The sequence below is a fragment of the Ovis aries genome, chromosome 2, assembly GCF_016772045.2.
Source record: "Ovis aries strain OAR_USU_Benz2616 breed Rambouillet chromosome 2, ARS-UI_Ramb_v3.0, whole genome shotgun sequence".
NCBI lineage: Eukaryota > Metazoa > Chordata > Mammalia > Artiodactyla > Bovidae > Ovis > Ovis aries.
The window spans coordinates 160,616,020-160,643,488 of record NC_056055.1 but is presented as its reverse complement, the minus strand read 5'-3'; the positions used below and the strand labels follow the sequence as shown (position 1 = coordinate 160,643,488).

General features: G+C 43.4%; 1 protein-coding gene across 1 annotated transcript in view; it reads left to right on the top strand.

The window, feature by feature from the left end:
* The window catches only part of KIF5C (kinesin family member 5C), a 164,277-nt gene that overhangs the window by 78,785 nt on the left and 58,023 nt on the right, over nucleotides 1–27,469 (top strand). Inside the window, exons 5-11 of the mRNA XM_012137979.4 lie at nucleotides 818–866; nucleotides 1,126–1,181; nucleotides 1,854–1,941; nucleotides 6,024–6,148; nucleotides 8,720–8,824; nucleotides 9,170–9,318; nucleotides 19,517–19,665. Coding sequence (XP_011993369.2) covers nucleotides 818–866; nucleotides 1,126–1,181; nucleotides 1,854–1,941; nucleotides 6,024–6,148; nucleotides 8,720–8,824; nucleotides 9,170–9,318; nucleotides 19,517–19,665 — 721 coding nt within the window. The remainder of the gene's footprint in view (nucleotides 1–817; nucleotides 867–1,125; nucleotides 1,182–1,853; nucleotides 1,942–6,023; nucleotides 6,149–8,719; nucleotides 8,825–9,169; nucleotides 9,319–19,516; nucleotides 19,666–27,469) is intronic.

Here is a 27,469-nt window from a genome sequence, read left to right as displayed (position 1 = left end):
AGATGTCAGCCTGGGGTAAGGGTCACCTGGGGAGTTTAGAGGTGGATTCCCATATCCTATTCTTGGAGATTCTGATTGAGGAGGATTGCAGTAGGGTTCAGGGCAATTTAAACAAACGCTGAGTGAGATGCTGGTACAGGCAGTGCTGGGACTGAGGTTTGAGAATAATTCATTGGAAGGCTTCCTTTCCCTCTCACAGATTAACTGTCTTTTATTAAGTTACATTTTGTTCAAGTCCTTCCTGGACTCCCCAGAGCTGGCCACTGTCACCAGCTCTCTTCCTGTTACTGGTTCTGTGGTTCTAAGCAACTGCCCTTATCCCCCCTCCCCACCTCCTTCATTTGCATGTTTGGAGCATGCCCCTCCCTGGTCTGATGAGGCTCTCAGTGTCATGCCCAAGGTGAGGCCTACTGGTTTTTGACAGTTACTTGCAAAGGACATGTTCTGCTCTAGCTGTTGTCATACCTGAAGTTTGCTTGGTGCTCATCTAAGGTGAAAGGTAGAGTCTTCCATAAGACTAGCACAGGATGTCAGTAACACCTGGTTGGGAGCATGGGGACCTCTGATGTGGGGGTGGGGGTGGGGCCTGGGCTGCTGAGCAAGGACCCTTAGAGCAAGCTGACAAGCAGGAGGCAGGAGGCCGGTGAGAGGCGGGGGGTTGGCTGGAGCTCTCCCCTCTAGACTCTGAGTCTTCATTTTGTAGCCTTCTTCTTACTCTTCATACAGCATGACAGAAAAGCTTTTGGAAGTTCTAATAATGATGTTATTGAAATACAGGGTGGCATTTCTGTTTCAAAATCAATTTGTTTTTAATCAGGTTTCCTATTTTGAGATCTACCTGGACAAAATCAGGGACTTACTTGACGGTGAGTAACCCGAATTCTTGTCCTTTATTCTGTAACTACAGTCCAGGGAGGTTGAAATGTTTTACAGCCCTTCTGCTTCAGGAATTTATAGAGATGTTCTGTTGCCTTCAGGCTGTCTGCTTATTCTCAGCCTAAGCTTTAACTTGAGTTACTGCAGATTAGATCTGCCTATCTTCTGTAACAATTTCTATTTTTCCTCCAATACAGGGCCTTTAACTTTTCTTTTCTTCTTTGCATGTCATCATTATCGTCTCTGTAGTATCCAAGACAAACTTGGCTGTTCATGAAGATAAAAATAGAGTCCCGTACGTAAAGGTATGAGGAAATCTTGACTGATGATACAATTGATTTCCCTCCAATCACTGTCATAATTATTACCTAAGATGCCCAGAACAGTACCTAAAAAGTACATATCCATATTTAATCGTTTCTTATATTTAATATTCATCTGGTTAAAAAGTTGGCATTTAATTTCTTCAGTGTAAGTGTAAGAATGTAAGTGTATCCCAGATGCCAGATCACAGGAGGTAAGAACTAGAGAACTGAACAGACATTATTCACATTTAAAGAGACTTTGGGATTGAGTACAGTTGTTCATACTCGGCACTTAGAAGAAACCTATCGTAGCATTATGTGTACAGCTTCAGTATCTAATTAAAGCTGGTGGCTAGATTGAAAGGCAAAGCAAGATTTCATCCGTTTCTTTCTCTAGCATTGGTTTTCTTCTTTATTTTCTGTCTCCCCTGCTATTACGTGTGACTGTGTACTTAAAATCTGGCATTTCTTTTATGGTTAACTTCTGGGTTTCCCAGTGTTTCTTCTTTTGAATGTAGAATTCAAGCCCTTGGTGAGGAGGAAGAGTTTTGGGGTCGACACTGTATCCTTTCTCTGCAACTGCAGTTCCGGAAGTGGGAAGATGTTTAGCTGTTTCAAAGTCTTGCTGCTTCTCAGCTTTTCAGTGACCTGCTTGCTCTGGCTGTCTTGCAGGGCTGCACCGAGCGATTTGTGTCGAGCCCGGAGGAAGTCATGGATGTAATAGACGAAGGCAAAGCAAACCGCCACGTGGCTGTAACAAGTAAGCCTGCTGTGGTGTTTCCTCCCCTCTAACCCAGGACACAGACATCTGCCTACCAGCCAGGTCGGCTGCGGGTAATGAGGTCCAAACGGAATAATGCCCAAGAAGGCAGTTGTAAAGCAGTGACTGGCACTCAGACAGAGGGATGTGTGCAGTACCAGCGGGCCTGGGCAGGTCCTGGTACAGCGCCTGAAACAGCACCTCCTGCTGTCCAGGGCCTGTTGGAAATGTTGGGTGACTTTGGGCCTGGGTAACAGCCTGAGCCTGAACACTGGGGTAAGCAACCAGCCAGCCAACTAAAGGCGGGAGAAAGTACGCTTCTAAGCTCATTCGTTTTAACTCTATTATTGTTTAAAAAATCCAAACTGACAGATTCTATATGTTAGTCATACACATCAAAAGAAACAACGCTAGATTTACATCCTCCGTAAACAAGGAAAAGAAAGACGCGGAGGAACTCAGAAACTAGGGCCAGGTGCTTTCTTGTAAACTCTTTGCTGCCTTGTCCATAACAGACACAGGCAGGTCAGCTGGTTGACATTGTGGGGCCTTCCTCAGGGAAACAGGTCATGTGGTGTCAGAGCTGCAGGGGTTCCATGAGAAGCTGTCTGTCTTATTCAGAGGGGCAGGGACGAAATGAGAGTGACTTCTTGTGAAGATCTCCTGAAAGAACAAAGAATTTCTAGCTTTGAAGAGAGAAACTTATCTGGGCAGGGCATGTGGATATATCTTAACAAAGTCTTGATGTCTTCAAGGAGCTGACCTTCAGAGGGGCAGCTTGCTTTGTTTGGTCTGAATGAGTAGACCGTCCAGGACAGTTGATACTACAGAGAGGCAGATTTTGACCTACTGCAAGGAAAACCCTTGTCCTTATAGCTGCGTCACGTAAAGCCTACTACCTGGAGAGGTAGTGAGTCCTCGGCATGGTGTAGAAGAGATTCAAGCACTGCTTGGTTGTTGACTGGTTCTGTGATTTTTTGATCCAGAACTGTAATTCTCAGCTGTTTCTCTACTGCAGCGCATGTATCAGATGATATTCATCTATGTGGCAAGTTCCATACGTGAGCCTAGACTTGTAAACAGTATGGGTTAAACTCTGTTTCTTTCTCTTCTGCTTAGACACTTACAGAAAGAATGATACACTTACACTAACAGCCTCTCTTATAAAGAAGTTTCCACTCTGTTTCTCTAGTTATGAATTATTTGTGCTATACCTGATAGTCTGTCTTGGCCCTCTGCTTCAGAACTGTTGGTACAGAACATTGTACCATTTTTTCTTATTCTAGTAAGATGTTTTCTTTTTAAATTTTGTTATATTATGCATAACATGCAATACCATTTTAACCTCTTTTAAGTGTCCAGGTTAGTGGCATTAAGTACGTTCACAATATTTGCAACCATTACCATTTCCTATTTCCAGAATTTTTAATTATCCCAAAGTGAAACTCCATACCCATTGAATAATAACAGCCTGTACCATACTCCCTCCTCCCAACCCCTGTTAACCATTGTCCTACTTCCTGTCTCAATGAATTTGACAACTCTAGGTACTTCATATAAGTAGAATGATACAAGTCCTTTTGTGACATGCTTGTTTCACTTAACACAGTGTCCTCAAGATTCATTCATGCTGTAGCGTGTATCAGAGTCCCCTTCCTTTTTATCAGGCAGAGTAATGTTCCATTGTATGCATACACCAGATTTTGTTTATCCGTTCATCCATAGATAGACATTGTATTGCTTCTGCCTTTTGGCTGTTGTGAATAGTGTTGCTGTGAACGTGGGTGTTTAAACATCTGTTCAAGTTCTTGCTTTTAGTTGTTTTTTGGGTGTATACACCCAGAAGTAGGAGAAGGCAATGGCACCCCACTCCAGTACTCTTGCCTGGAAAATCCCATGGATGGAGGAGCCTGGTAGGCTGCAGTCCATGAGGTCGCTAAGAGTTGGACATGACTGAGCGACTTCACTTTCACTTTTCACTTTCATGCATTGGAGAAGGAAATGGCAACTCACTCCAGTGTTCTTGCCTGGAGAATCCCAGGGATGGGGAGCCTGGTGGGCTGCTGTCTCTGGGGTCGCACAGAGTCGGACACGACTGAAGCGACTTAGCAGCAGCACACCCAGAAGTAGAATTGCTGGATCACATGGTAATTCTACTTTTAATGTTTTAAGGAACAGCTATATTGTTTTCCATTGCAAGTGTACCATTTTGCATTCCCACTAACAGTGTGCAAGAATTTCAGTTTCTCACATCCTTGCTGACACTTCTTATTCTCTATTGTTGTTTTATTTTTAATAGTCATCTGTTGTGTAATGATGTAAAATGGTATCTATTGAGATTTTTGATTTGCATTTCCTGAATGATTAGTGATGTTGAGCATCTTTTCATATGCTTCTCGGCCATTATGCATCTTCTTTGGAGCAATGCTATTCAGGTCCTTTGCTCTGTTGTTAAAAATTAGGTTGTTTGGCTTTTGTTGTTGTTTATTTGTAGGAATTCTGTATATATTCTGGATCTCAACCCCTTATCAGGTATATGATTTGAGATATTTTCTGTCATTCTGTGGGTTGCCTTTTCACTCTTTTGACAGTGTCCTTTCATACACAGTGTTTTACATTTGATGAAGTTACATTATTTTTTGTTGCTGTTGTGGTTTGTTTTTTGGTCTCATATCCAAATCATTGCCAAATCCAGTGTCATGAACCTTTTCCCCTATGCCTTCTTCTAAGGTTTTATAGTTTTAACTTTTACATTCAGACTTTTTATCCTTTTTGAGTTAACTTTTATATATGACCTAAGGAAAGAGACCAACTTCATTCTTGCATGTGGATATCCAGTTTTTAGTTTGGTGAAGAGACTGTCCTTTCCCCACTGAATGGTCCTGACACGCTTGCCAAAAATTACTTGACTGTATCATGTGAGGTTTTATTTCTAGGCTTTCTATTGTGTCTTACTGGTCTATATGTCTGCCTTTATGACAATACCACACTGTTTTGATTACCATAGCTTTGTAGTAAGTTTTGAAATCATTAAGTGTGAGATCTTTAACTTTGTTCTTTTTAAGGATTGTTTTGGCTATCTAGTGTCCCTTGACATTCCATATGAATGTTAGAATAGACTTTCTGTTTCTATAAACAAGAACAAGGTTAGCTTTCCATTTACTTTTGTATTCTTTAATTTCTTTTGGCAGCATTTCATAGTTTTCATTATTTGCCTTTCATTTTCTTGGTTAAATTTATTCCTAAGTATCTTATTCCTTTTTCCTATTTTAAATGAAATTGTTAATTTCCTTTTTGGATTGTTCATTATCATAATATATAATGCAACTGATTTTTATGTATTGCTTTTGTATCCTGCCAAATTCATTAGTTCTAACATTTTTCTGGAAACTTTTAGGGTTTTTTTTCCCCCACATAATCTGGTTAGATGGTTTTGAGAACTGATTACCAATGTGGGTTGAATAAGACAGTCACTGGGATCCTTGTCTGCCTGGTGAACAAAGACCAAGATCCAAGAAGATTTTGATTTTTGTTACTTGGTTCTAATGAAGCATATTTCATCTCTGAGACTTTCTATGTTCCTAGCATGGGTTATAAAAGAAATGTATATCTTAATCCTTCTTTAATAAAGTCATAATTCTTCCTTAAGAAGGGTTGTGATATCACTGGTAAGTCAAGGCCTGCACACATGAAGAAGATGGAATACATCAGGTTCTAATCATGGTGATCAAGGCTGAGGGACTTACAGTAAGGCAGAGGAGGAAGCCTTGAGCTCTTCAAGGAGAGAGTCAGACTGGAATGTTGGAGGATGGACGCTTCAGGCAGAGCTTGAGAACCTGTTATCTTAAGCCACTGACCTCAAATTTTAGATTAATTTCTCTGCCACTTGAAGGTATTTTAAATCTTTCATTTCTAGAATGAGCATTGTTTTTTGGAAGAAGTGGTCTCAGATAATTTTTTAAAATTGAATGGACTTAAAAAGAAATGGAGCTATTAGGCATGATTTGTTGTATTTTTGATTGAGAGGCTTACTACTAAATTTATGTGTTCTCTGTAGAGCAGTAAACTCTTTTCCTTTTCAGACATGAATGAACACAGCTCTAGAAGTCACAGTATCTTCCTGATTAACATTAAGCAAGAAAATGTAGAGACTGAAAAAAAACTCAGTGGGAAGCTTTATCTAGTTGATTTGGCTGGGAGTGAAAAGGTAATTGGTTCTTTATTTGTATTATCCACAGTTTCCCCCTGCAATTTGCTTCAGTGTGCAATGGTATAATTTTTATGTCTTTCTAGTCCCTGGTTTTAAAGTTTCTGATGTTGTGCCAAGATGTTATTAAATTTAACCTTCCTTTCCCTGCTCTTTCTTTTCTGGTCCTGAAGTTCCCTATTCACGTCACAGGAGGTGCTTTGAATGCAAACCCTGATTTATGCCTAGTAGACTCTGATGATGACACGAGGCGAGTGTTTGGTGTGAACTTAGCCTGGTGAAGGCAGCTGTTCAAAGGTGGGAGGGACATGAACTTCAGAGGGCAGGAAAAATCTCTGTGTTGTAACGGATTCGAATAGGCCAGGAAGGGGCTTTGCCATTGGAATGTGGCAGGCTTGCCTCTGCAGGTTTGTTTGCTGACAAAAGATCTGGAACGTGGGGCTCTCCCTGCCTTCCTGGCTTCTCTCTCCAGCAGGCGTGAACTGCCCCAGTCCTGCATGGGCAGCCTCACTCCCTTCAGGTTGCAGGGCCTGAAGCCCATGTTTAGCCATAAGCCCTGACCGTTCTGTGATTTTGTCAGGATTTTCTTTTGGCATCTGGACCCTGTCAGTTCTCTTCCAGGCACACTCGGCCATACTCCAGATCCAATAGGCTTCCCAGCACCTGCCCCCTGCCCTCCCACCTCACCTCCCCAGCACCACTGGAAGCTCCTGTGGCCACACCCAAGTGGGGGCACTGCCCTCCTTGGGTGACGTCATAGAGCACGTCTCTGCACATAATACCCCGTGGCCTACCTCATCGCTGATGTCATGCAGACTGTGTCCCCATCAGGGCCAGCCCTGAAGCTCGGTCAGTCTCCTGAACCGTGTCATTGATCCCCACTTACCACTGAGTTGCCGAACACCAAGTTATGGCCACTGTCTTCTGTGTAAGTAATGGCTACTTGGGTGGTTCTCCTGTCCGCATTTGTACAGCTTGGAGCAGAAGATTGCCTGGATGGTCCTAACTGGGACTTGAAAATCGTTCTGGCCCAGCTTGAAACTGTAATTAAATAGACGCCCACCAGCACAGGAGCAGAGAGTAGCATTGCTTACCTCTAGACCGGCCATTAGCAGCCGGCATCTACTTTGCTGCCCCACCTGTCGTGTGGGTCCAGACAAAGCTCTTAGGGATCCTTTGCCTCATCCCGAGCCTCCCCTATTTCCCTTTAGAGAACAGAGATGAGTACTCAGGGCCTAAATGCAGTGGGAAAGTGCTTCATGCAGGCAGCTGAGAGTGGAGCCTGTGCAGCGTTGGCGGTTATTGCTTATGATATTTATGAGGTGTTTTAAAGGTGTGGACCTGCAAGTTGTTTCCTCTGCTCATATCTGTTCCTTGCCCGAGATGTATCCGCATGAATGTGTCAGGGTGACCTAGTAGAGCAGAGCTCTGGGGCTTAGTCCCATCTCCCCGAAATGTGTTCTTCTCTTGGGTGAGCAATTTGACATGCCCGGAGCTCAAATTTTTCTTGTCTGTTAGAGGAAGGTGATTGTACTTGTCTTGCATATTTCATGGAGCCGAGATGCTCAAATGTGAAAGCACCTTAAACACCATGAATAGACTGTTACTATTTGTGAGCCGGCAGCTCTGTGATTTCTCCATCTGTAAGTGGGGGACCCACACACAATTTCTGGAGAAATACTTGAATTTTTCTTTGAAAAAACCCGTCCCCTGCCCCCGGACATGCATTCATCTCTATCATTGGGAGTTCCTCCTTTATATGTAATTGAAATCCATCTTCGCACAATTTAAAATCTTTTCCCCACTGTTCTTTCTTTAGAGAGCAGCCGCTCCCCCTGTGTCTTTGGTCCAGTCAGCAGAGCTATGAGTCATGTTGAGTTCCCTTTTTTTTTCTTTAGCATCAGTGAACTGCTTTGTACCCAGAGCAAATGCTGTATATACGAAATTACCAGTAATAACAGAGCCGAGGAGGAATGGTGCATGGTTCCTCTAACTGTGGAGAAAAAAGACAGATTCACTATGTAATATACATTTTTTTGACTTTTCATGCATTGTCAAGTATTTTTCCCTTTGGCTGATTACTCCTGTTTTTCTTACTAAGGGAATAAGTAGGGAAGGGACAGAGAGTCTGGATAACCATCCCCAGCACCTCTTGACCTTTGCTTGAAGGTGGAGCTTGTAATGTCCATTCATTGTGGCCAGGACATCGTTTTCTCTTCGTGCATCCCCAGCATGGGGATGGTTCAGTCTCACAAGACCCCAGCCTTTCTGCAGTGACAGTGCTTTTGGAGCGTGGCATCCCCAGACTGATGTCCCCTGGGAAGTATCTGCAGCTCTACACGTGCTGTGTCCCAGCCATTCCCCTAAAACCTAATTGAGAGGAAAATGACAACAGGAGAGAACCAATCCCCTGCCTCGGGCACCGTGGTTCTTACTTACTTGTATTTTCCCCAGCACTCCAGGAGGGTTCACCTCGGCTCCCTCCTGCACACGTGCCCTCTTGTGAGTTGGAGTTTTCTCCTCTGCACCTGTGCACCTGTGTAGCTCACTGCTTTCTCTTCTCTCTGGTAGGTCAGCAAAACTGGTGCCGAGGGAGCTGTTCTCGATGAAGCTAAAAATATCAATAAGTCTTTGTCTGCTCTTGGAAACGTGATCTCTGCTTTGGCAGAAGGGACGGTAAGTGATCGTGTCCCCGTCTATTAAATGATATCTTGAGAAGTTGCCTCTTGGGTCCGTGTACTCTTGCCACACACCCCGGCTATTCATTTGTTTTTGTTTGGAAAGGGACAGGGGGAATCCTGGCTATGGACACCCTGCTTTCAGGGAAATCTTGCTCATTAAAGTGTGTGAATGGTGATGCTAATTTCATATGACCCAGGTCCCACGGCAAGATGCAAAGATCAGGCCACAGATTTTTATTTCACATGTTTCTAAGCGCAGTTCCCATCACTAACTTGCTGGCCTCTGTATTTTCTCTTTGAATGGGCTGTAGCAGACAGTGTTTTTTCTTTTCCTAAATAGAAAACACATGTGCCATACCGGGACAGCAAGATGACTCGGATTCTTCAGGACTCTCTGGGTGGGAACTGTAGAACCACCATCGTCATTTGCTGCTCTCCCTCAGTCTTCAATGAAGCTGAGACCAAGTCAACGCTCATGTTTGGACAAAGGTGGGCGTGACCTTCGTAACCTGTGCTCTGAGCTGGGTCTTAGGTGTTAGGGGTGAGTGGTGAGGCACTTGGGTCAGAGAGGAAGCAGAGGGAGGGGGCAAGCAGCCTGTTAGTAATTTGCATCTAGCAGGTAACCTATAAAACTTGAGGCATCATGTACTGAGGCCGAAAGAAAAATTATGTTTTAAAACAATAGGTATGAATATGTCTTATCAAAGGTATGATGTTAAAAAAAATCCAAGCATATTATAGATGTGATTGATGGTAATTCAGTGGAATTTTAGTTTTGTTTTCATGGAATTAATTCTAACTCGCAGGTTCTTCATGGAATTAAGTCTGACTCTCAGGTTCATGGAATTAAACTTTAACTCTCGGGTTCAAGCATATTCAACTCAAGACTGGTAACTACCAGTTACAAGTGGTAGTGCTGCTACTACCACCAGTAATTACTTCAATATTTGGAATCCATTGCGAATTTGCTGATAGACTAAATGTTAAAGAGCAGGGAGAAGAAGTCCCGATGCTCACCCTGGGGCAAGAAATACAGCTGTATGCTGCGGAAAGGAGAGGATGGCCTCATCTTCTCGTCTTCAGAAACGTCTAGGAAACGTCATTTCCTAGGTGTGTGGGGAGTGTTACTAGGTAGGCAGCAGGGACAGCCAATAATGCTCCAGCAGCATTCCCTGGTACGCGTTAGCTCATCCCTTCCTTTTTTTTGGCTCTGCTGGGTCTTCATTGCGGTGTGCAGGCTTCTCTGGCTCTGTGAGCAGGCTTAGTTGTCCTGCGGCATGGGAGATCTTAGTTCCCCACCAGGGGTCGAACCTGTGTCCCCTGCATCAGAAGGAGGATTCTTAATCACTGAACCCCCAGGGAAGTCCCATCCCTTCCTTTCTTGACCTTCAGTCATGGTCTATCAGCAAGTGGTGTTGAGCTCCATCCTCCTTGCATGGCTGCCTGAAGTGCTAGTCCCTAGAGTGCTTGCGTACTGTGGATGGGGTGATTCTGGGCATCTTCCGTGCTCAGTGGGCTGAGCCCAGAGCTGAGGTTGGGAGATTTACTGACATCATCCCCTTCATGCAACTGTGTTATCTTTGGACAAGTTACCAGTTCTCTTCAGGCTCTGCCTTATGCCCGGGGCACTCCCTTCTCCCAGGAATGTGTGGTTATGCCTGAGAAGTGGTTTAAGATGCCTAGAGAAAAGACAGATGGTGGTGGGCATTCTGTATGGGAGATTGTTATGGCTTGTTGAAACCACATTAAACCCCAGTTATTTCCTGAACCCTCACAGAACATAGAATTAACCAGTTATGGCACCTGTGGGATGTCTGAATAAATAATAATCACACTGAACTGTTGTAGAACTAATATATCTCTTAAATTGGATTTGGGTCCTTTATTTCCTCTGAAATCACTTCCTTAATTAGCCAAATGCTTAGGTCAGTAGGTTGCAGAAGGATAACACCTTCTTTTCTTAAGGGTCATGGGATACCTATAAACCAGTATCTGCTTGTGAGAAGCATAGAATACTGTGGTGATCATCCTGCCTTCCCCATCTCTCTTGGTTTCTTTTAAAAAAAAATTGTGGCCATGTCGTGCGGCATGTGGGATATCTGTTCCCCAGCCAGGGTGGGACCTGTACCGCCTGCCCTGGAAGCACGGAGTCTTACCCACTGGGCCGCCAGGGAAGCCCCTCTCCTGGTTTCTTAAACTTAAGCTTTGACAGTTTCCTCTGAAGACACTTTGGAGGAAACCAGCCCTGGATGCATTTATAAAGGGAACATCTCTTTAAAAAATATATTCCCACTCATAAAGCAAAGATACTTTACATCTTTGCAACCCAGAGTCTTCCTGGGGCACAGGCTCTGTCTCAAGGCTGTTGTTATTGGTGGGCATGTCGCAACTGTCTAGAGGAAGAGTTTTAGGCATCAGTGAAAATGATGATTTACTTTCTTCTAATCTCAGTGAGGCCATCATAGCATCTTCATTATCACTAGCACTCTTTTTAAGGAAGTAGCATGTGCCAGACATGTCAGAATCCTCATGGAAATTGTGTCAGGTAGGTGTCTCTCCCCTTTGTACAGAGGATGGGATTGGGATCTAGGCTCCAAGCCATCAGGTCCTGTCCCTGAGGCCACAAAGCTGGTAACCTGTGAGCTGTTACTGGGCTGAGACTGTATCACCGGACCCGCAGCCTCTTCCGTGTGGGCTGCCTGATCAGGGATCCAGATGAGCATGGGCCTCTGGGGCCGGTTACTCCAGCTTTGAACCTCAGCTCTGCTCCTGACTTTTTTCTCCCTTTTCCCTCTCTTGGAATCTCAGTCTCTTTGCCTGTAGGAAAAAAATGATAATATAATAACACCTACTTCTGAAAATTATTGGGAGGATTAGATGAGTTGCTTCAGTTTTTACTCAGCACAAGGGCTGGCATGGAATATGGTGTCCCATAATTGCAAGTTCCTCTTTCCTCTGTCTTTGAACAGGCTTGGGAAAGTCACAGTCATGCATGTGGCTGGGCCAAATGTGACATTAAGGTACAGGATGCAGCTTTAATGTAAGGATCAGGACTGAATGAAGCAGTAGAATTAGATTTCTGCAATGAATGATGAACGAAATCTGATAATCTGATAATTAAATGCTGATAATTTGGGATGCCAGGAAATAAATAGTAGGTCAGTTATATTTTCAAATGAAATAGGTTGGTTTGTAATCTTTTGTCAGAGTCATCTGAATACTGGGCTCCATGAGGATAAGAATTAATTTTTTACCAGCATCAGTGAGTGGCACCAACAAGCACCTAGGACAACTGGGACACAGTAGGTGGTCAGCAGACAAATGTCATCAAACGAATGAGCAGACGAATCTAGTGCTTATTATGTAGGAATCCCAGAACATTAGGGCAGCTGCTGTACTATGACACTACTATGTCCAAAAATTGGTTGAGGTTTAGATCTGATTTGTTTTCCTGCTTATAGTTAGAAATGTGTTATGTTTTGTTCCCTTTCCTCCATCTTCAAGTTAGTTAATGGATTCTTTAAGGACATCTAACTTCTCTACGGGGCCAATACTCTCTTTATTATTAAATACACACATTGAACCCAGTTACACAGCAGACATGAGTCTGAACCTCAGATTTGACATGGTACTGATAGCTAATGAGATTAAGCACTTTGAACTCAAAAAAGACTGCCGGGCACCTCCCAAATTCAGTGTAATGAGTGTTCATTATGTTCTTGCTGCCGGGTGGCCACACCTACGGGCAGCACGAAGTTCCCTAGTTATCACCACATGGTTCTTTCAAGAACACGAAGAAAGTCCATGTTTGTTGTTGAGCCATACTATATTGATGTTCTGAATAAAACAGTAGTGGGTCCTTTGAAGCAGTAGGAACATGACGGAGTGTACAGAGGCCTGAGGGCAGCTTCTGAGTCCGCACTCTGCAGGATTCGAGATGACGTCCTAGAATTGAAAGGAAAAGATTTCACTGTGTCTGTTTGATTTCCGTGATGGTGGCTCTTCTCGTGGGTCAGGCCTGTCGCTCTGTGTCCCCTGAATGCCCTGCATTGTGCTAGGAAAGGGGTACAACCATTTCCTGAGTTGTCATAGAGCTTTCAATCTGGTTGAGGAGGCAATACTTGAGTTTCCAGGCGATGGAGAGTCAAAGAGCTGTCCTCTGTCAGGAAGCTGAATACTTGGCAGCTGTAATGGTTGGGGACTCAAATTAAAGCAGTTTCATTGATTCTTCTTTTTCATCTGGCTTCTAGCGTTTCATTTTCTAGTCTTTAATTACTCTTCCAAAGTACTTTATAGCACCATTCGAAAAGGATATTTTGAAGTTTTAGAAGTATAAACTCAAATCCCAATTATCTCGGAAGCCTGTTTAGTGTACCTTGATTTGGGGCAATAATGAGGAAAAGGGGAGGCCCCTGGGGGCAGACCAGTTTAGAAATAGCCTGAATCAGCACATCATTGACACCAAGTGTTTTGATTGATCCAGCATGAATAATTCAGAGGCTTTGTTTTATGTGTTAAATGTGAAAGAAGAATGGATCGTTCAGGAAAAATAATATTCTTTTTTGTTTTTCCAGTATGCACTTTTCGGGAAAAAAAACCAAAACTGTGCCGTTTCATGCTCAGTTTGATGGTAGCTGATCAGGCAGAGCCTGAGAGGTGTATGTGCAACACGCATTTGTGCAGAGCTTGACAAGTTCCCTGCAGGACCAGAGCGAGAGCTTTGGCCAAGGGAGATGCTTGGCTACAGTTTTGACATACAATGGATTAAGACTCAAATCGGTTCCTGTTGGAGAGCCTGTTGCCAGAACACCCATAGGTTAATTTTTGCTCTTTGGAGGATGAGATATTGTGGATGACAGTTAATTTACCTGGATATCAAATCCTCATCCAGGTCCATCATTTCTTAATATTTCTTGAGAGACTAGAGTTTTTCAAAAGACCAGATTTAAAGCTCTTGGTTTCTGCTTCCCTACATCCCCCACTCACAAGCAGGGAAATGGCCTTACCGGGGAATGGGAAGGTGCTTTGTGGCAGGCACATTTCCAGAAGAACGTTAGGTGTCTTACGTGGAAACTAGGACCTAGAATAGAGTAGAAGGTGTGATGGTTTCATGTGGGAGCTTGATTAGGCTGTAGTAGCCCGTTATTTAATCTAACACTGACCTGGATGTTGTCATGAAAGTGTGGTATAGATGCGGTTACCCTCTAGCAGCAGTTGACGTTAAGTAAACACATTATTCTCCATAATAGAGGTGTGCGCTATCCAGTCAGATGGAGGCTATAAGAGCAAAAAATGAGTTTTTTTGGAGAAGAGGAAATTCTTCCTCAAGAATGCAGCAACAATTTCTGCATGAGTTTCCAGTGAGCCGATTTCTTTAAATAGATAGCTAGACAGATGGATGGAAGGTATATCTTATGTATATATCAGATAGGGTATCTACTCATCCATCCATCTATATGTCTGTTCTGTTGGTTCTGTTGCTCTGGAGAACCCTAACTGATAGAAAGGGATGCTAGACTACCCCATCTCCCAACCCACAGTGGGAGGACCTCAGTCTTTTTGTCTCTCGCATATACCAGTCACAGTGTGGAATCATACATTACAGATTTATTCTATACATTGGAGGTCTGGGTTTATCTAGAGCTCCCTGTCCAACTGCGAGAGGGAAGAAAAATGTTGAAAAACAAGAGATAAGAAGGTACCAAGAGTAAATATCTTCCTGGCCTTTCCAGGGAAGGCCAAGGTAATTTGAAGAAACTCCAATAGTATGTAGTTTCTATATCATTTAGAAGTGATCTTGGCCAGAAGTGATCTTGGCCAGAAAGATGAGTATAGGCAATTATTGAGGCATAGAAGTTTACTGTCTCTTAGTAGCTCTTATTTATTTCACAATCTGGAAATTCTTATCTGATTTGATTTCTTTATACATCAGTTTATTTTTCTTAACTTACTTATGTTGAGTATAACACGCATATAGTAAAGTAAATACAAGTATGCAACTCAGTAAAAATTTAACAAATGTATATACACATGTATCTGTCTTAGAAACCCAGCATCTTAGAAACCTCTGTTTCACACCCTCCCAGTCAGTACCCAACTCTCAGGGGTAGATGGCATCCTGATTTCTGTCAACATAGATAACTATTTGCTGTCCTTGAACTGTTTACAAATAAAGACATACAGTATTGTTTTGTATCTGGCTTCTTTTATGCAACATTGTTATCTTTGTTATCCCTACATTGTTAGATTATGAGCAGTTTATTTTTCATAGGTATACAGTATTTTGTTGTATCAATATAGTATGTATGCATGCATGCTGTTCTTGATGGATATTTGGATTGTGTTCATCTTGGGGCTATTATAAATGAAGTTGCTATGACATTGATTGCCATGTCATTAGGTGAACATAGATCTTCATTTCTGTTGGTTATACACCTATGAGTATTTAGTTTTAATCGATAGTACCAAAGAGTTTTCCAAAATGATTGGAATAGTTTACACTCTGTCTAGTAGCAGGTGAGTATTATAGTCATTGCACATCCTCACCAACACTTAGCATTATCAGTTTAAAAAATTTTAACTGTTCTATTAGGTGTGTAAATATGTCTTTTTGTTATTTTTTTCCCTAAAGGCTAGTGACATTTAGCACACTTTTCTGGGCACAATTTATTGGCACTTCTTCTGTGAAGTTCCTGTTCAAATCTTTACCTGGTGTTTTCACCAATTGTGTGCTTTTTTCTGATTGATTTATAGGGATTGTTCTGGATAAGTCCTTTGTCAGATACATGGATTGTTTGTATCTTTTCCCACTTTGTAGTTTATGTTTTAACTCCTTTAATGGTGACTTTTAATGAAGAGAGGTTTTTAATTTTAATGAAGTCAAGTTTATCTTTTCTTTCTGTTCTATTTGAGAAATGAAACTTTATCTACCCTAAGGTCTTAAAGACATTCTCCTGTTTTCTTCTAGCAGCTTTGTTGTTTCGCCTTTCACATTTATGCATGTGATTCATCTGTATAGAATTTTTTATGTGTTATTGGGGGAGTCAGTAAAGCACCAGGCATTGAAAGGACCGTCCTTCCCCTCGGTGCTAGATGCACACCTTTGTTGTATATCAGATGGCTACAGGGCCAAGTGTCTGTGGGTAATCTACTCTGTTTCTATTCTAAAGTTTCTGGACTCTTCAATCAGTTTTAGTTACTGTGGCTTTATAATGCATTGATATTTCATCCTCTTTGTCCTTCAAAATTGTCTTTGCTATTGTTGGCCTTCTTTATTTCTATTATAAATCTTAGAATCAGATTGTCAATTTCAACACATACATACAAATCCGGAGAAGGCAATGGCACCCCACTCCAGTCCTCTTGCCAGGAAAATCCTATGGACGGGGGAGCCGGGTAGGTTGCAGTCTATGGGGTCGCTAAGAGTCGGACACGACTGAGCGACTTCACTTTCACTTTTCACTTTCATGCATTGGAGAAGGAAATGGCAACCCACTCCAGTGTTCTTGCCTGGAGAAATCCCAGGGACGGGGGAGCCTGGTGGGCTGCCATGTGTGGGGTCGCACAGAGTCGGACACGACTGAAGCGGCTTAGCAGCAGCAGCAGCAGGCAAGTCTCCTGAGATTTTGTTTCAGATTATTTTAAATCTGTAGAATGCATCTGGGATAGTTAATATCTTTCTAATCAGTGCTGGCTGGTTTCTTCCTGTTCTCCATTTAGTAGACGGAGAGGCATGATGGTCTGCCTCATCAGTGACGGACTGGAGCCTGTTTAGGGCAGCAGCAGAGACATATTATTCTCGGTTCCAGATGGGAGTTGGGCTGTGTGTCCTCCGTCTGCTCCTCTGCATTGTTTCCGTGCTGTCTCTGCTCTCTCTGCTCTGCACCCTGGGACAGTGACCAGCTTGGACAACTACAGTGGGCTCCTTTGCCTCTGGCTTCCAGTTAGGTTCCACCAATGGGAGGGGAACATAGGCAGGTACTCAAAAGGAGAGAAGAGAGTGATGTCAGGGTATTAATTTCATGGCTTCTTCCATGAAGGGTCACTTCGGGTTGGCTGTGTTCCTAGACTAAAGGCTGTCAACAGCTTCGACAGGGCAGCATTTTTCTTTTAAGAGTTTAACAGTTTTTAAAATTTACTTTATTTTTTTAAATTGAAGCATAGCTGATATATGATATTGTCAATGTATAAGTTAGAGGTATACAATACAGTGATTCACAATTTTAAAAGGTTATTTTCTATTTGAAGTTATTATGAAATATTTATTATATTCCCTGTGCTACACAATATATCCTCGTAGCTTATTTATTGTATTTATAGTTTTTTGTCCCTCTTAATTCCCTACCCCTGCCTTGCCCTTCCCCTCTTCCCTCTCCCCACTGGTAACCGCTTGTTTGGTCTCTGTATCTGCGAGTCTAGACAGCTTTCCTCTTATAGTTCCCTTCCTCTGGGCCCCCTTCAGCCTAAGAGTGGTAACGGATCCCCCCATCACTATTGTGTGTGTGTGAGTGTGTGTGTGTGTGTGTGTGTGTTAGTCACTCAATCGTGTCTGACACTTGGTGACCTCATGGACTACAGCCCGCCAGGCTCCTCCGTCCATAAAATTCTCCAGGCAAGAATACTGGAGTGAGTTGCCATTTCCTTCTCCAGGGGATCTTCCCGACCCGGGGATTGAACCCAGGTCTCCTGCATTGCAGGCAGATGCTTTACCATCTGAGCTACACCTGTTATCCCTTGTTATTTCCCATCACCCTTACCATACCTTTGTTAAACTCTTCCCAATTTGAGAAGACTATTTCCTGCCAGGACTCTGATTACTGCAGAAGTGGGAGAAAAAGAATTTTCTCAACAACTTTAAGAGAACTTTGAGAATAAGGATCAGTGATACCAGTGATAACCTTGTTGGGTCTGCTCACAAAATTGTACTTCTGGCTAAACCTGCCAGATTACAGCATAAAGTTTGTATGCTTCTGCTTCTGGTATTGTTGGAAATCATCAAGAGACTCTGGTATGATGAGTAAGATTAGTAGCCTCAAAGTATATCCTTAAATGTCCATAAGCACTTCAGCCATAGGTTATTTTTCACTTTCTGACTTAACTCAGTTAAAGTGGATGCTGGAGTGTTTGTGCTTGTATCTGAGGAACATCTGGGACACTGCCTTAGGGTGTTGGGGGAGTGGTGAGGTGAGAGTGTCAGCTTGGCACAGACCTTAAAGTAGCAATAAAGTTGCTACTATTTGAAAACCATCAAAACACTTCTGGAGACAGCAGCCATAAGCTACAGTGAGACGGAGAATTATACCAATTCTTAAGTAGAGTCTTGCATAGAAATAGTTTTAACTCTTCTTTTGACAGTTGGGTTATTTAATTGTCTGCTTTAGAAATTAATTCATAGAGTGACATCTGCTGCACTGGTGAGGATCGCTGAATTTCTTTTACTGAAATAGAAATCGTGTCCAAAATGGCATTTCATGACCACAGCGTTTAACCCGAATCACACATCAGGTAGCGCTGGCAAATGTGGCAGGGCAAGAACTGGTGGGAGTGAAAAATGGAAGAGTCAGTAGCAAATAAAACAGGATAGCACGTAAGTGAAGTGTTCACTTCTTAAAAAGTATGTAATAAGTAGAGTTCTGCCATCATGAATTTGCTTTTCAACTGGACAAACCTTGTGTGTTCATTTCTGTGCATAGTTGGTGAGTCATGTATTTTGTTTTCATTACTGACTGGAGCTGGCACTGCCTTGATTTACTGTCTAGAGTTCCACTGGGGCATCACACCCCGCTCCAGGCCATCTGCCCTGGGTGGTCACTCTTTATACCCCAAGTGGCAAAATGGTAGCCATTAGACTTGTCTGTGTATCTCACACATCAGTTTGAAAAATTATATTGAACTGGGATATACAAAGAAAAATCTCAATTTCTGACTTGTCTTGAAAAAAATGGGATGATCTGAGAAAAGTGGGCCCTCCGCTCCTTCTTGGTGACGGGATGGTGGGAGAGGATGTGGTCAGCTCGGAGCCGTGGTTTCAGGCCGTGGTTTACCCTGAGTTGGTAAAGGGACCATCTGTCCCTGGAGGCATGTGTTGACATGTGTTCAGTACCTTAGGGATGATGCTAAGGTACCAAATGAGAGTAAGAGAAAGAATTGTTTTGTCTGTATGTATATTGTTATGAGAAACTGTAAATTCTAAGGCCAGAGACTTTGTCTTGTTTATCTTGATAAATCCCCAGTGTTTCATAGACGTTAATTGAATTGAAAGGAAGCTCTTCTTGGGCAGAGGAATCTGAAAGTGGCATGCAAGATGCTTAAAGAGGATGCTGAATGTCTGAAAAAGCTAGGCTATCGCCACAGGTGGGTTCTAAGAACATAGGCCAAAGAGGTAGCAGCGAGAATAGAAATGGTGGCAGAGGGAACCGAGAAAGACTCGAGACAAATTCGATGGAAATCCCATTGGGTCTAGAGATAGGCAGGAGGAAAAGGAGAGAAGAAAAGGAAAAGGTGAGTTTTGGAGCCTTAGGAATAGTGGGGCCATTAAAGAAGGGTGGTAGGAAAAGCTCTAGCATCCTTCTTGCTCCCTAAGACCTAATTTTCTGGTGTGAAAGTAATTTGGAGTTTAATTGTATTCATGATTTAGCAAATGCTAGTAACTCTGCTCAGAATTTTTCCCTTACGTTTTTCACACCAGGGCTAAGACCATCAAGAATACTGTCTCCGTGAATCTGGAACTGACAGCTGAAGAATGGAAGAAGAAATACGAAAAAGAGAAAGAGAAAAATAAGACTTTGAAGAATGTTATCCAGCATCTGGAGATGGAGCTAAACAGATGGAGAAATGGTAAGGACGAAGGAGGTGTGAGTGCGTGCTTTCTTCCCCCCCCTGACTATTGATGTCCTGGGACACTTGGGAAAGCGTGGATGATGGTGGAGCTTGGTCTGGCCTTTCGGCAAGCCGTGTGAACAAGCAGATGTTTTCCCTGGCACTGATCCCTGCCCCCACCCTGTCACTTGACTGACATCCATTCCTAGTGTGGGCAAGTGACTGTCTGCAAGCTTGCCTTAATCTGCTTCCATCGAGATGTGCCTCTATCCGTTACTGTAATTCACTCTCCGGTAGCCACATTTGAGGTATAGAGGGTGGTGGTTGAGATTTTGGGGTTTTGATTGCTTTTGATTAGATGAAAAATGTCATTCTCTCCTCTGTGAGTTTTATAATTGATTTGGAGTTAAAAGTCACCTCTGGCAAATGTTTGCTTTTTTTTTTTTGGCCCAACTCATCTTCATGATCTGCTTCTTCAGAGCTAGAAATAGAGGATTCCTGAAGAAGCTCGGTCCTAAAATGGAGTCTCAAAGGCTTGTTTCGTGACTCATTTCTCTTTTTCCCTAAAGCATTCTCTTTGGTGTGTTCTCCTCAAAGAAAATATCTTAGAGAGCTGACGTGCAGTGGTGGGTGGACTATGGGTGAGGTGTTGGAGAAGGGTTTCCACGTACAGACAGATCATTTCAGTGGTTTTTGCTTTGTGTTGGAGGTTAGCAGGCGCAAGTCCTTTTTCTATCTGCCACCCCCTCCTTTTTTCCCCGTGGAAACAAGGTAGCTTGGTGTGTGTGGTGGGAGATAGTGGATGGTTGGTGTTGGTATTTATTTCAGATGCTGCATCAGGTCTCAGTCTTGGGTGACTGTGGGAGCCCGGTGGCCGCTGTGCAAAATCCAAAAGTAACCTGCCTGCTTGGAAGTGCACAGTTAGCAGCAGATGTCTTATGATTATATGTTTGCCTCTGTTTTTGCTAGGAGGGGTGGGTGTCAGTGAGCTACTGTTCAATTGAAGAACAATTACGTGGCCAACCAGGATTCAAGAGAGGCTCAAGAAATGACCTAGTGGCCTAAATAACACGATTCTTTTCTTTGGGGGCGATTTTCTAGCTGCACATGTGTTCTGAAAGCTGCTAGAATAATTGAACAATTCAGCATCTGCGGCTGGTGGATGACTTCTTGCAATTTCGCAGTAGGAGAGTGGGGAGGGGTGCTTGGAAAGGCGGGGAGCGCCCTGTGAAATTTTGTTCTATTTCTGCGATCCTCTTGGGTCATTTCTCTGCTGGACACCTGGAACATTCAATGAAACCTTTTGGCAAAAGAGGGGCACTGGCCTTAGAAGCATCATGTTGTAGGCAACTAACCTTGTTCTCTTCTTTCCTGTCCTTTGCCAAGCACCAACCCAGCCCTGCAGTTTTCCATCCTTCGGTCACTGTCCTCTTGGGTCTGCCCACTGCCCTTTTTGCCTGGCCAATGCTTATCTCTTTATCTCTTTTGGTTACTCTGCCCTGCTCTTGAACTAGTCACTTGGCCTCATTTCATCCACTTTGCAAATCTACTCAGAAATCTACTGTTCTTCACATCCTGTGAAGTGAGATCCTACCTAAGCCCTTAACTTACATAATTCAGGAAAACTAACATGTGCTTTCTGACACATGATAGATTTTCGTAAGTGTATGTTAAGTAAACCTGTGTTAAAGGCAGTGCCGGGGATTAGAGGGTGAGCAGTCAGCCACAGTCTCTGCCCTCGCAGAGGTTTAGACTGGTGAGGGAGACAGTCTCCAAGCATGATCACTACATGTGCCAAGAAGGGAGAGGATAAAGTGTCAAGGGCAATTACAGAAGAAGGCCCTGAGCTTGACTCGAGTCAGCAAAGGTTTCCTTCAGTAAGTTCCAAGAGAAGCAGAGCAGTTGGTTGAGCAAACTAGGAGGTGAGGGTGGAAATGGGGGTGGGGTAGGGGAGCCAGGCTTACATGCCCTGAGGGGCGGGAGCATGAAGGCCAGGGTGGAGAGCTGGGGTGGGCCAGCTCCGAACTGCGATGGGCAAGAGCAGCAGGCAAGTCTGGGCAGTACTCGTTCAGGATTCTGGTCATTATCTCAGAAGCAGTGAAAAGCCATTCAAGGATATCAGATGATGAGATTTGCCTTGTTGAAGACCCATTGGTTGTGTTGGAGGGTGGACTGGAGGGCCTGGGAAGAGCGCTGGGACCTGCGGTGGCCCTCCAGGCCTGAGACTTAGTCGCTGAATTGAGAGACAGGGTGGTGGAAAGGGAGAGAGATGGGCAGACCAGAGAGGTATTTAGGAGGTGAAACCAGCCAGGCTTGGTGAGGCTGGTGGCTGTAGGGAGAGACAGCGTCAAGGTTTCTGGCTTGCCGAGTTGGATGGAGGGCAGAGCCACTCACTGAGACGACAAATGGGGGAGGAGAATTGGAAGTGAGAAGTGGGAGATGATGAGGGGAGTTTGAGGGGAGTCTGTGGAACATCCAGGTGAAAATGCCAGATAAGAAGTTATGTCAGAGTGTCTGGAGCTCCAGGGAGCTTCTTGAGTGATGAGGAAAAATATGTGGGTCGTGGATTTTTTTTTTAATGTATGCCTAGCATAATTTCCATGTACATTAAATGTGAGGCATTTTTAAAGTCTTTATTGAATTTTCTACAGTATTGTTTCAGTTTTATGTTTTGATTTTTTTGGCTGTAAGGCATGTGAGATCCTACCTCCGATCAGGGATCGAACCCACAACCTCTGAGTTGCAAGACAGAGTTTTAACCACTGGACTGCCAGGGAAGTCCCTGGGAGTCATGGATCTTTAGGACATAATTGAAGGTATAGGTAGGGATGAGGTCCTCTCTGGACTCTGAAGAGAGGAGAGGGAAGAGGAGAGGGAGGTTCTTGAGAGACCCCTCCATTCATCCCCATGTTAACATGTAATCACTGAGTGATTAAGAGAAGGGAGCTCTCTGGAGTTCTGTCCTGCAAGCTCACATTGTAAAGGATTTTTTTTTTTTTTTTCCTGGAAGTGAAAGTTTTCAAATATAGAGAACCTACTGAAGTGGTATAAAACTTTCAGACAGGAAGTGAGGCAGGTGGAAGCATGGGGAGGTGGTCCTTTGACTGGGTGTGAGTGAAGGATTATTTTAAGGATTAACTACTCATCCAACAAAAACCCAGAGGCTTTCTGTTCTGTTTGGAGACGATGTGTCTCTTTTAGGCAGGATATGAGACTTGCCCAAGCTGACTCCACAGGGTGCTCCTGAGTTCATTCTTTTCCTGTTGTGGCCGCATCCTGCATGCTGCCCTTGTGGTCTGTGTTTAGGCTGGGGAGATGAGTGTGAAAAGAAGGGACTGGAATTTCCCCCAGTGTGTCCTGTGCATTCTGATTCCTCATGGTCACGAGGGCACGGCTGGGTGGTGTCAACTAGAGAGCTGGAATTTTGAAGGTTCAATCCCTAGATTAGGAAGATCCCCTGAAGAAGGAAAGAGCAACCCACCCCAGTATTCCTGCCTGGAAAATCCCACAGACAGAGGAGCCTGGCGAGCTACAGCCCATGGGGCCACAAAGAGTCAGACATGACTCAAGTGATTTAGCACACACTTGGAGAGGGGCGGGAAAGGTAAAAGAATATGATGTCTCAGTGGCCAGTCTGGTCCAGGCAGATACTGTAAATAAGTGAAGGGAGGTACATCTGATACAGTTGCCGCAGGGGAGAGCATTCCCTGCCCAAAGTCATTCGAAAGCTGTGAAGTACTCTATTACATGCTGGTAGTCTGGTCCCTACCCCAGCCCACCCCACCTAAATGCTCCTAGCTTAATGGGTTACTTCAGATGCAAGCCTTGCCATTTTCTCCTCTGGGTATAATACAACATTGATCCTCAGCATATTGACCTGTGGCTCATAATGCATGTACTACACCAAGCCTTAATTCATTTCTGCCACTGCCATTCCAGCACTGTGGCCCGGGGCATGTGCTTGGGGGCTTAAGGTAGGGGGCACACCTTGTTTTTATAAATTAAGAGTGGGGAGAAACACCCACTCTCCTGGCTCCATTCCCCACTGGTCCAATGAGGGTTCCGAAGATAAAAAGAGAAAGGAGAAACTGTATTCTGTATCTTGCAATAATCCATAATGGAAAAGAATCTGAAAAGGAGTAGATATATATGTGTAACTGAATCACTTTGCTATATACCTAAAAATAACACAATGTTGTAAACTACCTATGCTCCAATTAAAAAAAAAAAAAAGCTATGAGAGACTCATAGAACTAAAAGAAGAGCTGAGGAACGGGGCTTCTGAGGGGCCACACCTCGAGTGAATCCTCTCTGGATGTGTTTCTGTCCTTGTCATGTATATTGGAGACCCAGAGCCCCAGGAGAGAAGGAGGAGATTGTGCTGGGTGGTGTGCTTGGGCTGGGGAAGGACAGGGCACCCTAATGTGTTGTCTGACCACAGCTGCACTCATACTGTGAGGGGGTGGGTAATTCTTCACAATGCAGTTGAGGTGCTGTTATGAGAATGGGTGTTGAGTGGCTAAAAAACAACGCATGTCCACCAGAATGTGCTAGTGACATCTTGTGGGCTGAAATCCACGGGCAGACTCTTCAAATCTGGAGGCTCTGTTGGCAACTTTTAGCCTCATGGAAATGCATTCAGCCTACATGCTTAAGGACAGATAGAGGGAGTGGGCAGCTGTCAGAAATAGGATCTTTCTTTTTTTTTTCCTACTCTGTTACTTGTTGATCATATGTATGGAAAGGACTCAAACCATCCTGTAAAGGAGTTGAATTCAGCTTCCAGTCCACCACTGCCTGGCCCCTGCTCCCATCTCTGGTCCCTGCTCAATCTACCAAGAAGACTCTGGACAGGAGGATGGGGAAGGAAGACTGAGGGCCCAGGGCCATGATGCTAGAGGAAAGTTGAGTCCATTGTTTCCTGTTGTTGCTAGGTCAGTCTTTACCCATGCCCTCTTCTCTGGTACGTCTTTGAATTTTGTCCTTTAAAGAAATGACCACTTTTTACAAGAGCTTAAGTCAGAGAAGGATCCCTGAAAATCTGAGGGTCAGACGTGCAGGGAAATAATCTGAGGATATGGTGTACCTATAGTGTGTCTTGCATAATTAAATATAATATTAATGAACAGAGTGGATACAGTCATGCAAAGAAACTATTTCATCACAGGCTGAGAAGGTGTGGGAAAATCAGCAATCTCTAAAGCAGATTGGTTCTCCAGATTTAAAACCTGCCAGGACAGTGGCCTTGGTTCCCTAAGTAGCTGAATCTGTAACCTTGAGGCTGGTGGGTGCTTTGTGGAACTGTGCGGGTTCTGCAGTTGGAACACAGTTTGCTCCTGGGGCAGTAAATATTTAGAAGATGTGCCGCTCCTTGGATTTCTGATTATTGTAGAAGCTCAGAAGTTAGCATTTCATTTGAGAGATCTAATTTGTTAGGCTCTCTTCCTTCTTTCGAGAGACAACCAAACACTCGTAGAAATGCTGACTGCTAGGAGAATCGTGTGGCCTGTGTAAGAAGAATGTAAAGCAGATGCTGACTCCTGGGTAACCAGTTTATTAGAAAATTACTGCAGAAGGGATGAGAGAATGTCTTAAGCTTCTTACAATATTTTGAGCAGCTAGGGTAAGAGATGCTACGTGTGTGCAAAATAATCCCATAAAGAAATGAGTTTTTTTTTTTTTTTTTAAACCTTCCATTTATATAATGACATCTTGTATCCTGCTGCTCTCACCCTTCTGGCAACTTAAAAGATTTCCTTTTTCCTTTCTTTGATATAGAAATTACCTGCCATTAGGTCTGCCACTGGGCCTGTTTAATTGGTATTAAAAGAAAGTACCTCCTTTGCCAGATCTGATCTGGTTTCTGGCGGAAGCTGTGAGTGACCAGCCAATATATGCCCTGGAGTTGCAGAGAGAAGGCAATTACCTTACTATATTCTCCGGAGGCTTTAGGGGCTTGACTTATGAAAAGGATAACTAGCTTGTTGCTATTTCATGTGTGAAATTTTAATGAATTACTGGCTGTCTAATGGTTTTCTTTCTTTTTTATTTTATTTTTTTAACAAAAACCCAAAAAACCTGTTTTAGAATTTTTTAACTAATAGTGCTAACAAGATTTTTTGATTAGTCTGTCATTCTTATTTATTGCAATTGATGGATTTCTATTTTTTGTGGAAATGTTATTTATGGCCTCTGGGGGTTTTGCTTTTATAATTAAAATGCTCTGTAAACCTTATAGGTGTGCTCCAACTAAACACTCCTGTGTACACACAAATCTCTTTAGTCCTTAAAGGTAATTACATCTGACAATAGGAAATGCCAGAATGCTTATGTAAAGAAGGAAGTCTTTTCTTGAGGTGGGGGTTGGGGGGGAACCTTTCATTCTGAAAAATAAGATGCTTTACAATATTACAAGCCCTTTCTCTATGGACAGCAAGTATAAATCCTCAAGGGATAAACTAAGAGAAATTTGCTTTTCACATAAAGGAGAGTAAAAATAAAAATAGATACTGGTCTTCGTTTGTGGTCCTTTCCCCTTCTCCTACCACCAGATTTCAGGGCATTATTTCTCCAGGATTTGTTTGCAGCTGTCTTCCACGTTATGATTGGTTATTCTGTAATCACCTGGTGGGGGCTTCTCTGGAGACCCGGTCTGCTGCAGTGCAGGGAATATTCTCCATTAATGCCGTGAGATTGCCATGGAGACAGATTGCCTGGTGTCGGGTCCTGCTGAGGGTTGGGAATTTACAATCCCCAGACGTGTTTGTGAGCTGGACAGTGTAGTTACCAGGGACGCTTCTGGAAGTCATTTTCTGGGTCCTTTGAAGGGCAGCAGTGTTTGGGAAAACTGGCTCTTGATTCCTCCCTGGGCAGGAGCTGTACTCTCCCCGGCAGACACCCGCTGCTTTTGTTGCTGCGTGTTGCTGCTTTGTTCTTCTCGGCCCGAAAGACTGCTGCAAAAAATAATCTTGACTGCCTGACCTTTAGAATAAAAACTGAGATGGGCTCGCTGTTCAGATGTAGCTTTGTGGGGGACATGTTGACGCTTTGATTGAGAGAGTTGTTCAAGGGAAACCAGAAGGCCTGGTATAGGTTTCAAATATTGTTTTCATAATAAAAATAAACCCGAAAGGCACTCTCACGGCTATACTCTATTTTATTTTGGGAACTGAGCTCTGACCACTAAAGGTATTGTCAGGACCCCAGAGACACTAATCTCAGAATAAGTAAAAATAATATTTTACGTACAAAACCTAAAACGTTGACACCTGGTCAAGGAGTGGAGGGGATAAGAAATGGATTTTTGTGTTTTTTACACACACTGTTTTAATTAATCTTTAGAATAATGCTGTGTTCAAAGCACTGGTATTTCCTTGCCTTTACAGAAAACAAAGCCAGAAGTTAAGTGGGAGACGGCTTGTGATTAGCTGAATCTGCGGAAGGTGCGGGTAGCTGAGTATCCCGCTATGGCCCTGACCGTGTTTATGTAGCATCTGTTGGTCACTTCAGGTGCCTCCCAGAGCAGTGCTGACTGGCTTGTTGAACCTTTCTAATCTGGAACAACCGTGGTCGTACTTTGTGATGCTACAATTTTTCAGTGCCAGAAGAGGGCAGCTTTAGGGGTAGTCAAGCCTGTGGCTTTTGGTTACAGCAGGTCACCCACTGCTAGGTTGTGGGGTTCATCCCTGACTCCTCCTCCCACCAAACAAATGAAAATATGCACTGGATAACTCCTTGGAAACAAAAAACCTGAAAGTCATTCAGTTGTGTCTGACTCTTTGTGACTCTGTGGACTGTAGCCCACCAGGATCCTTTGTTCATG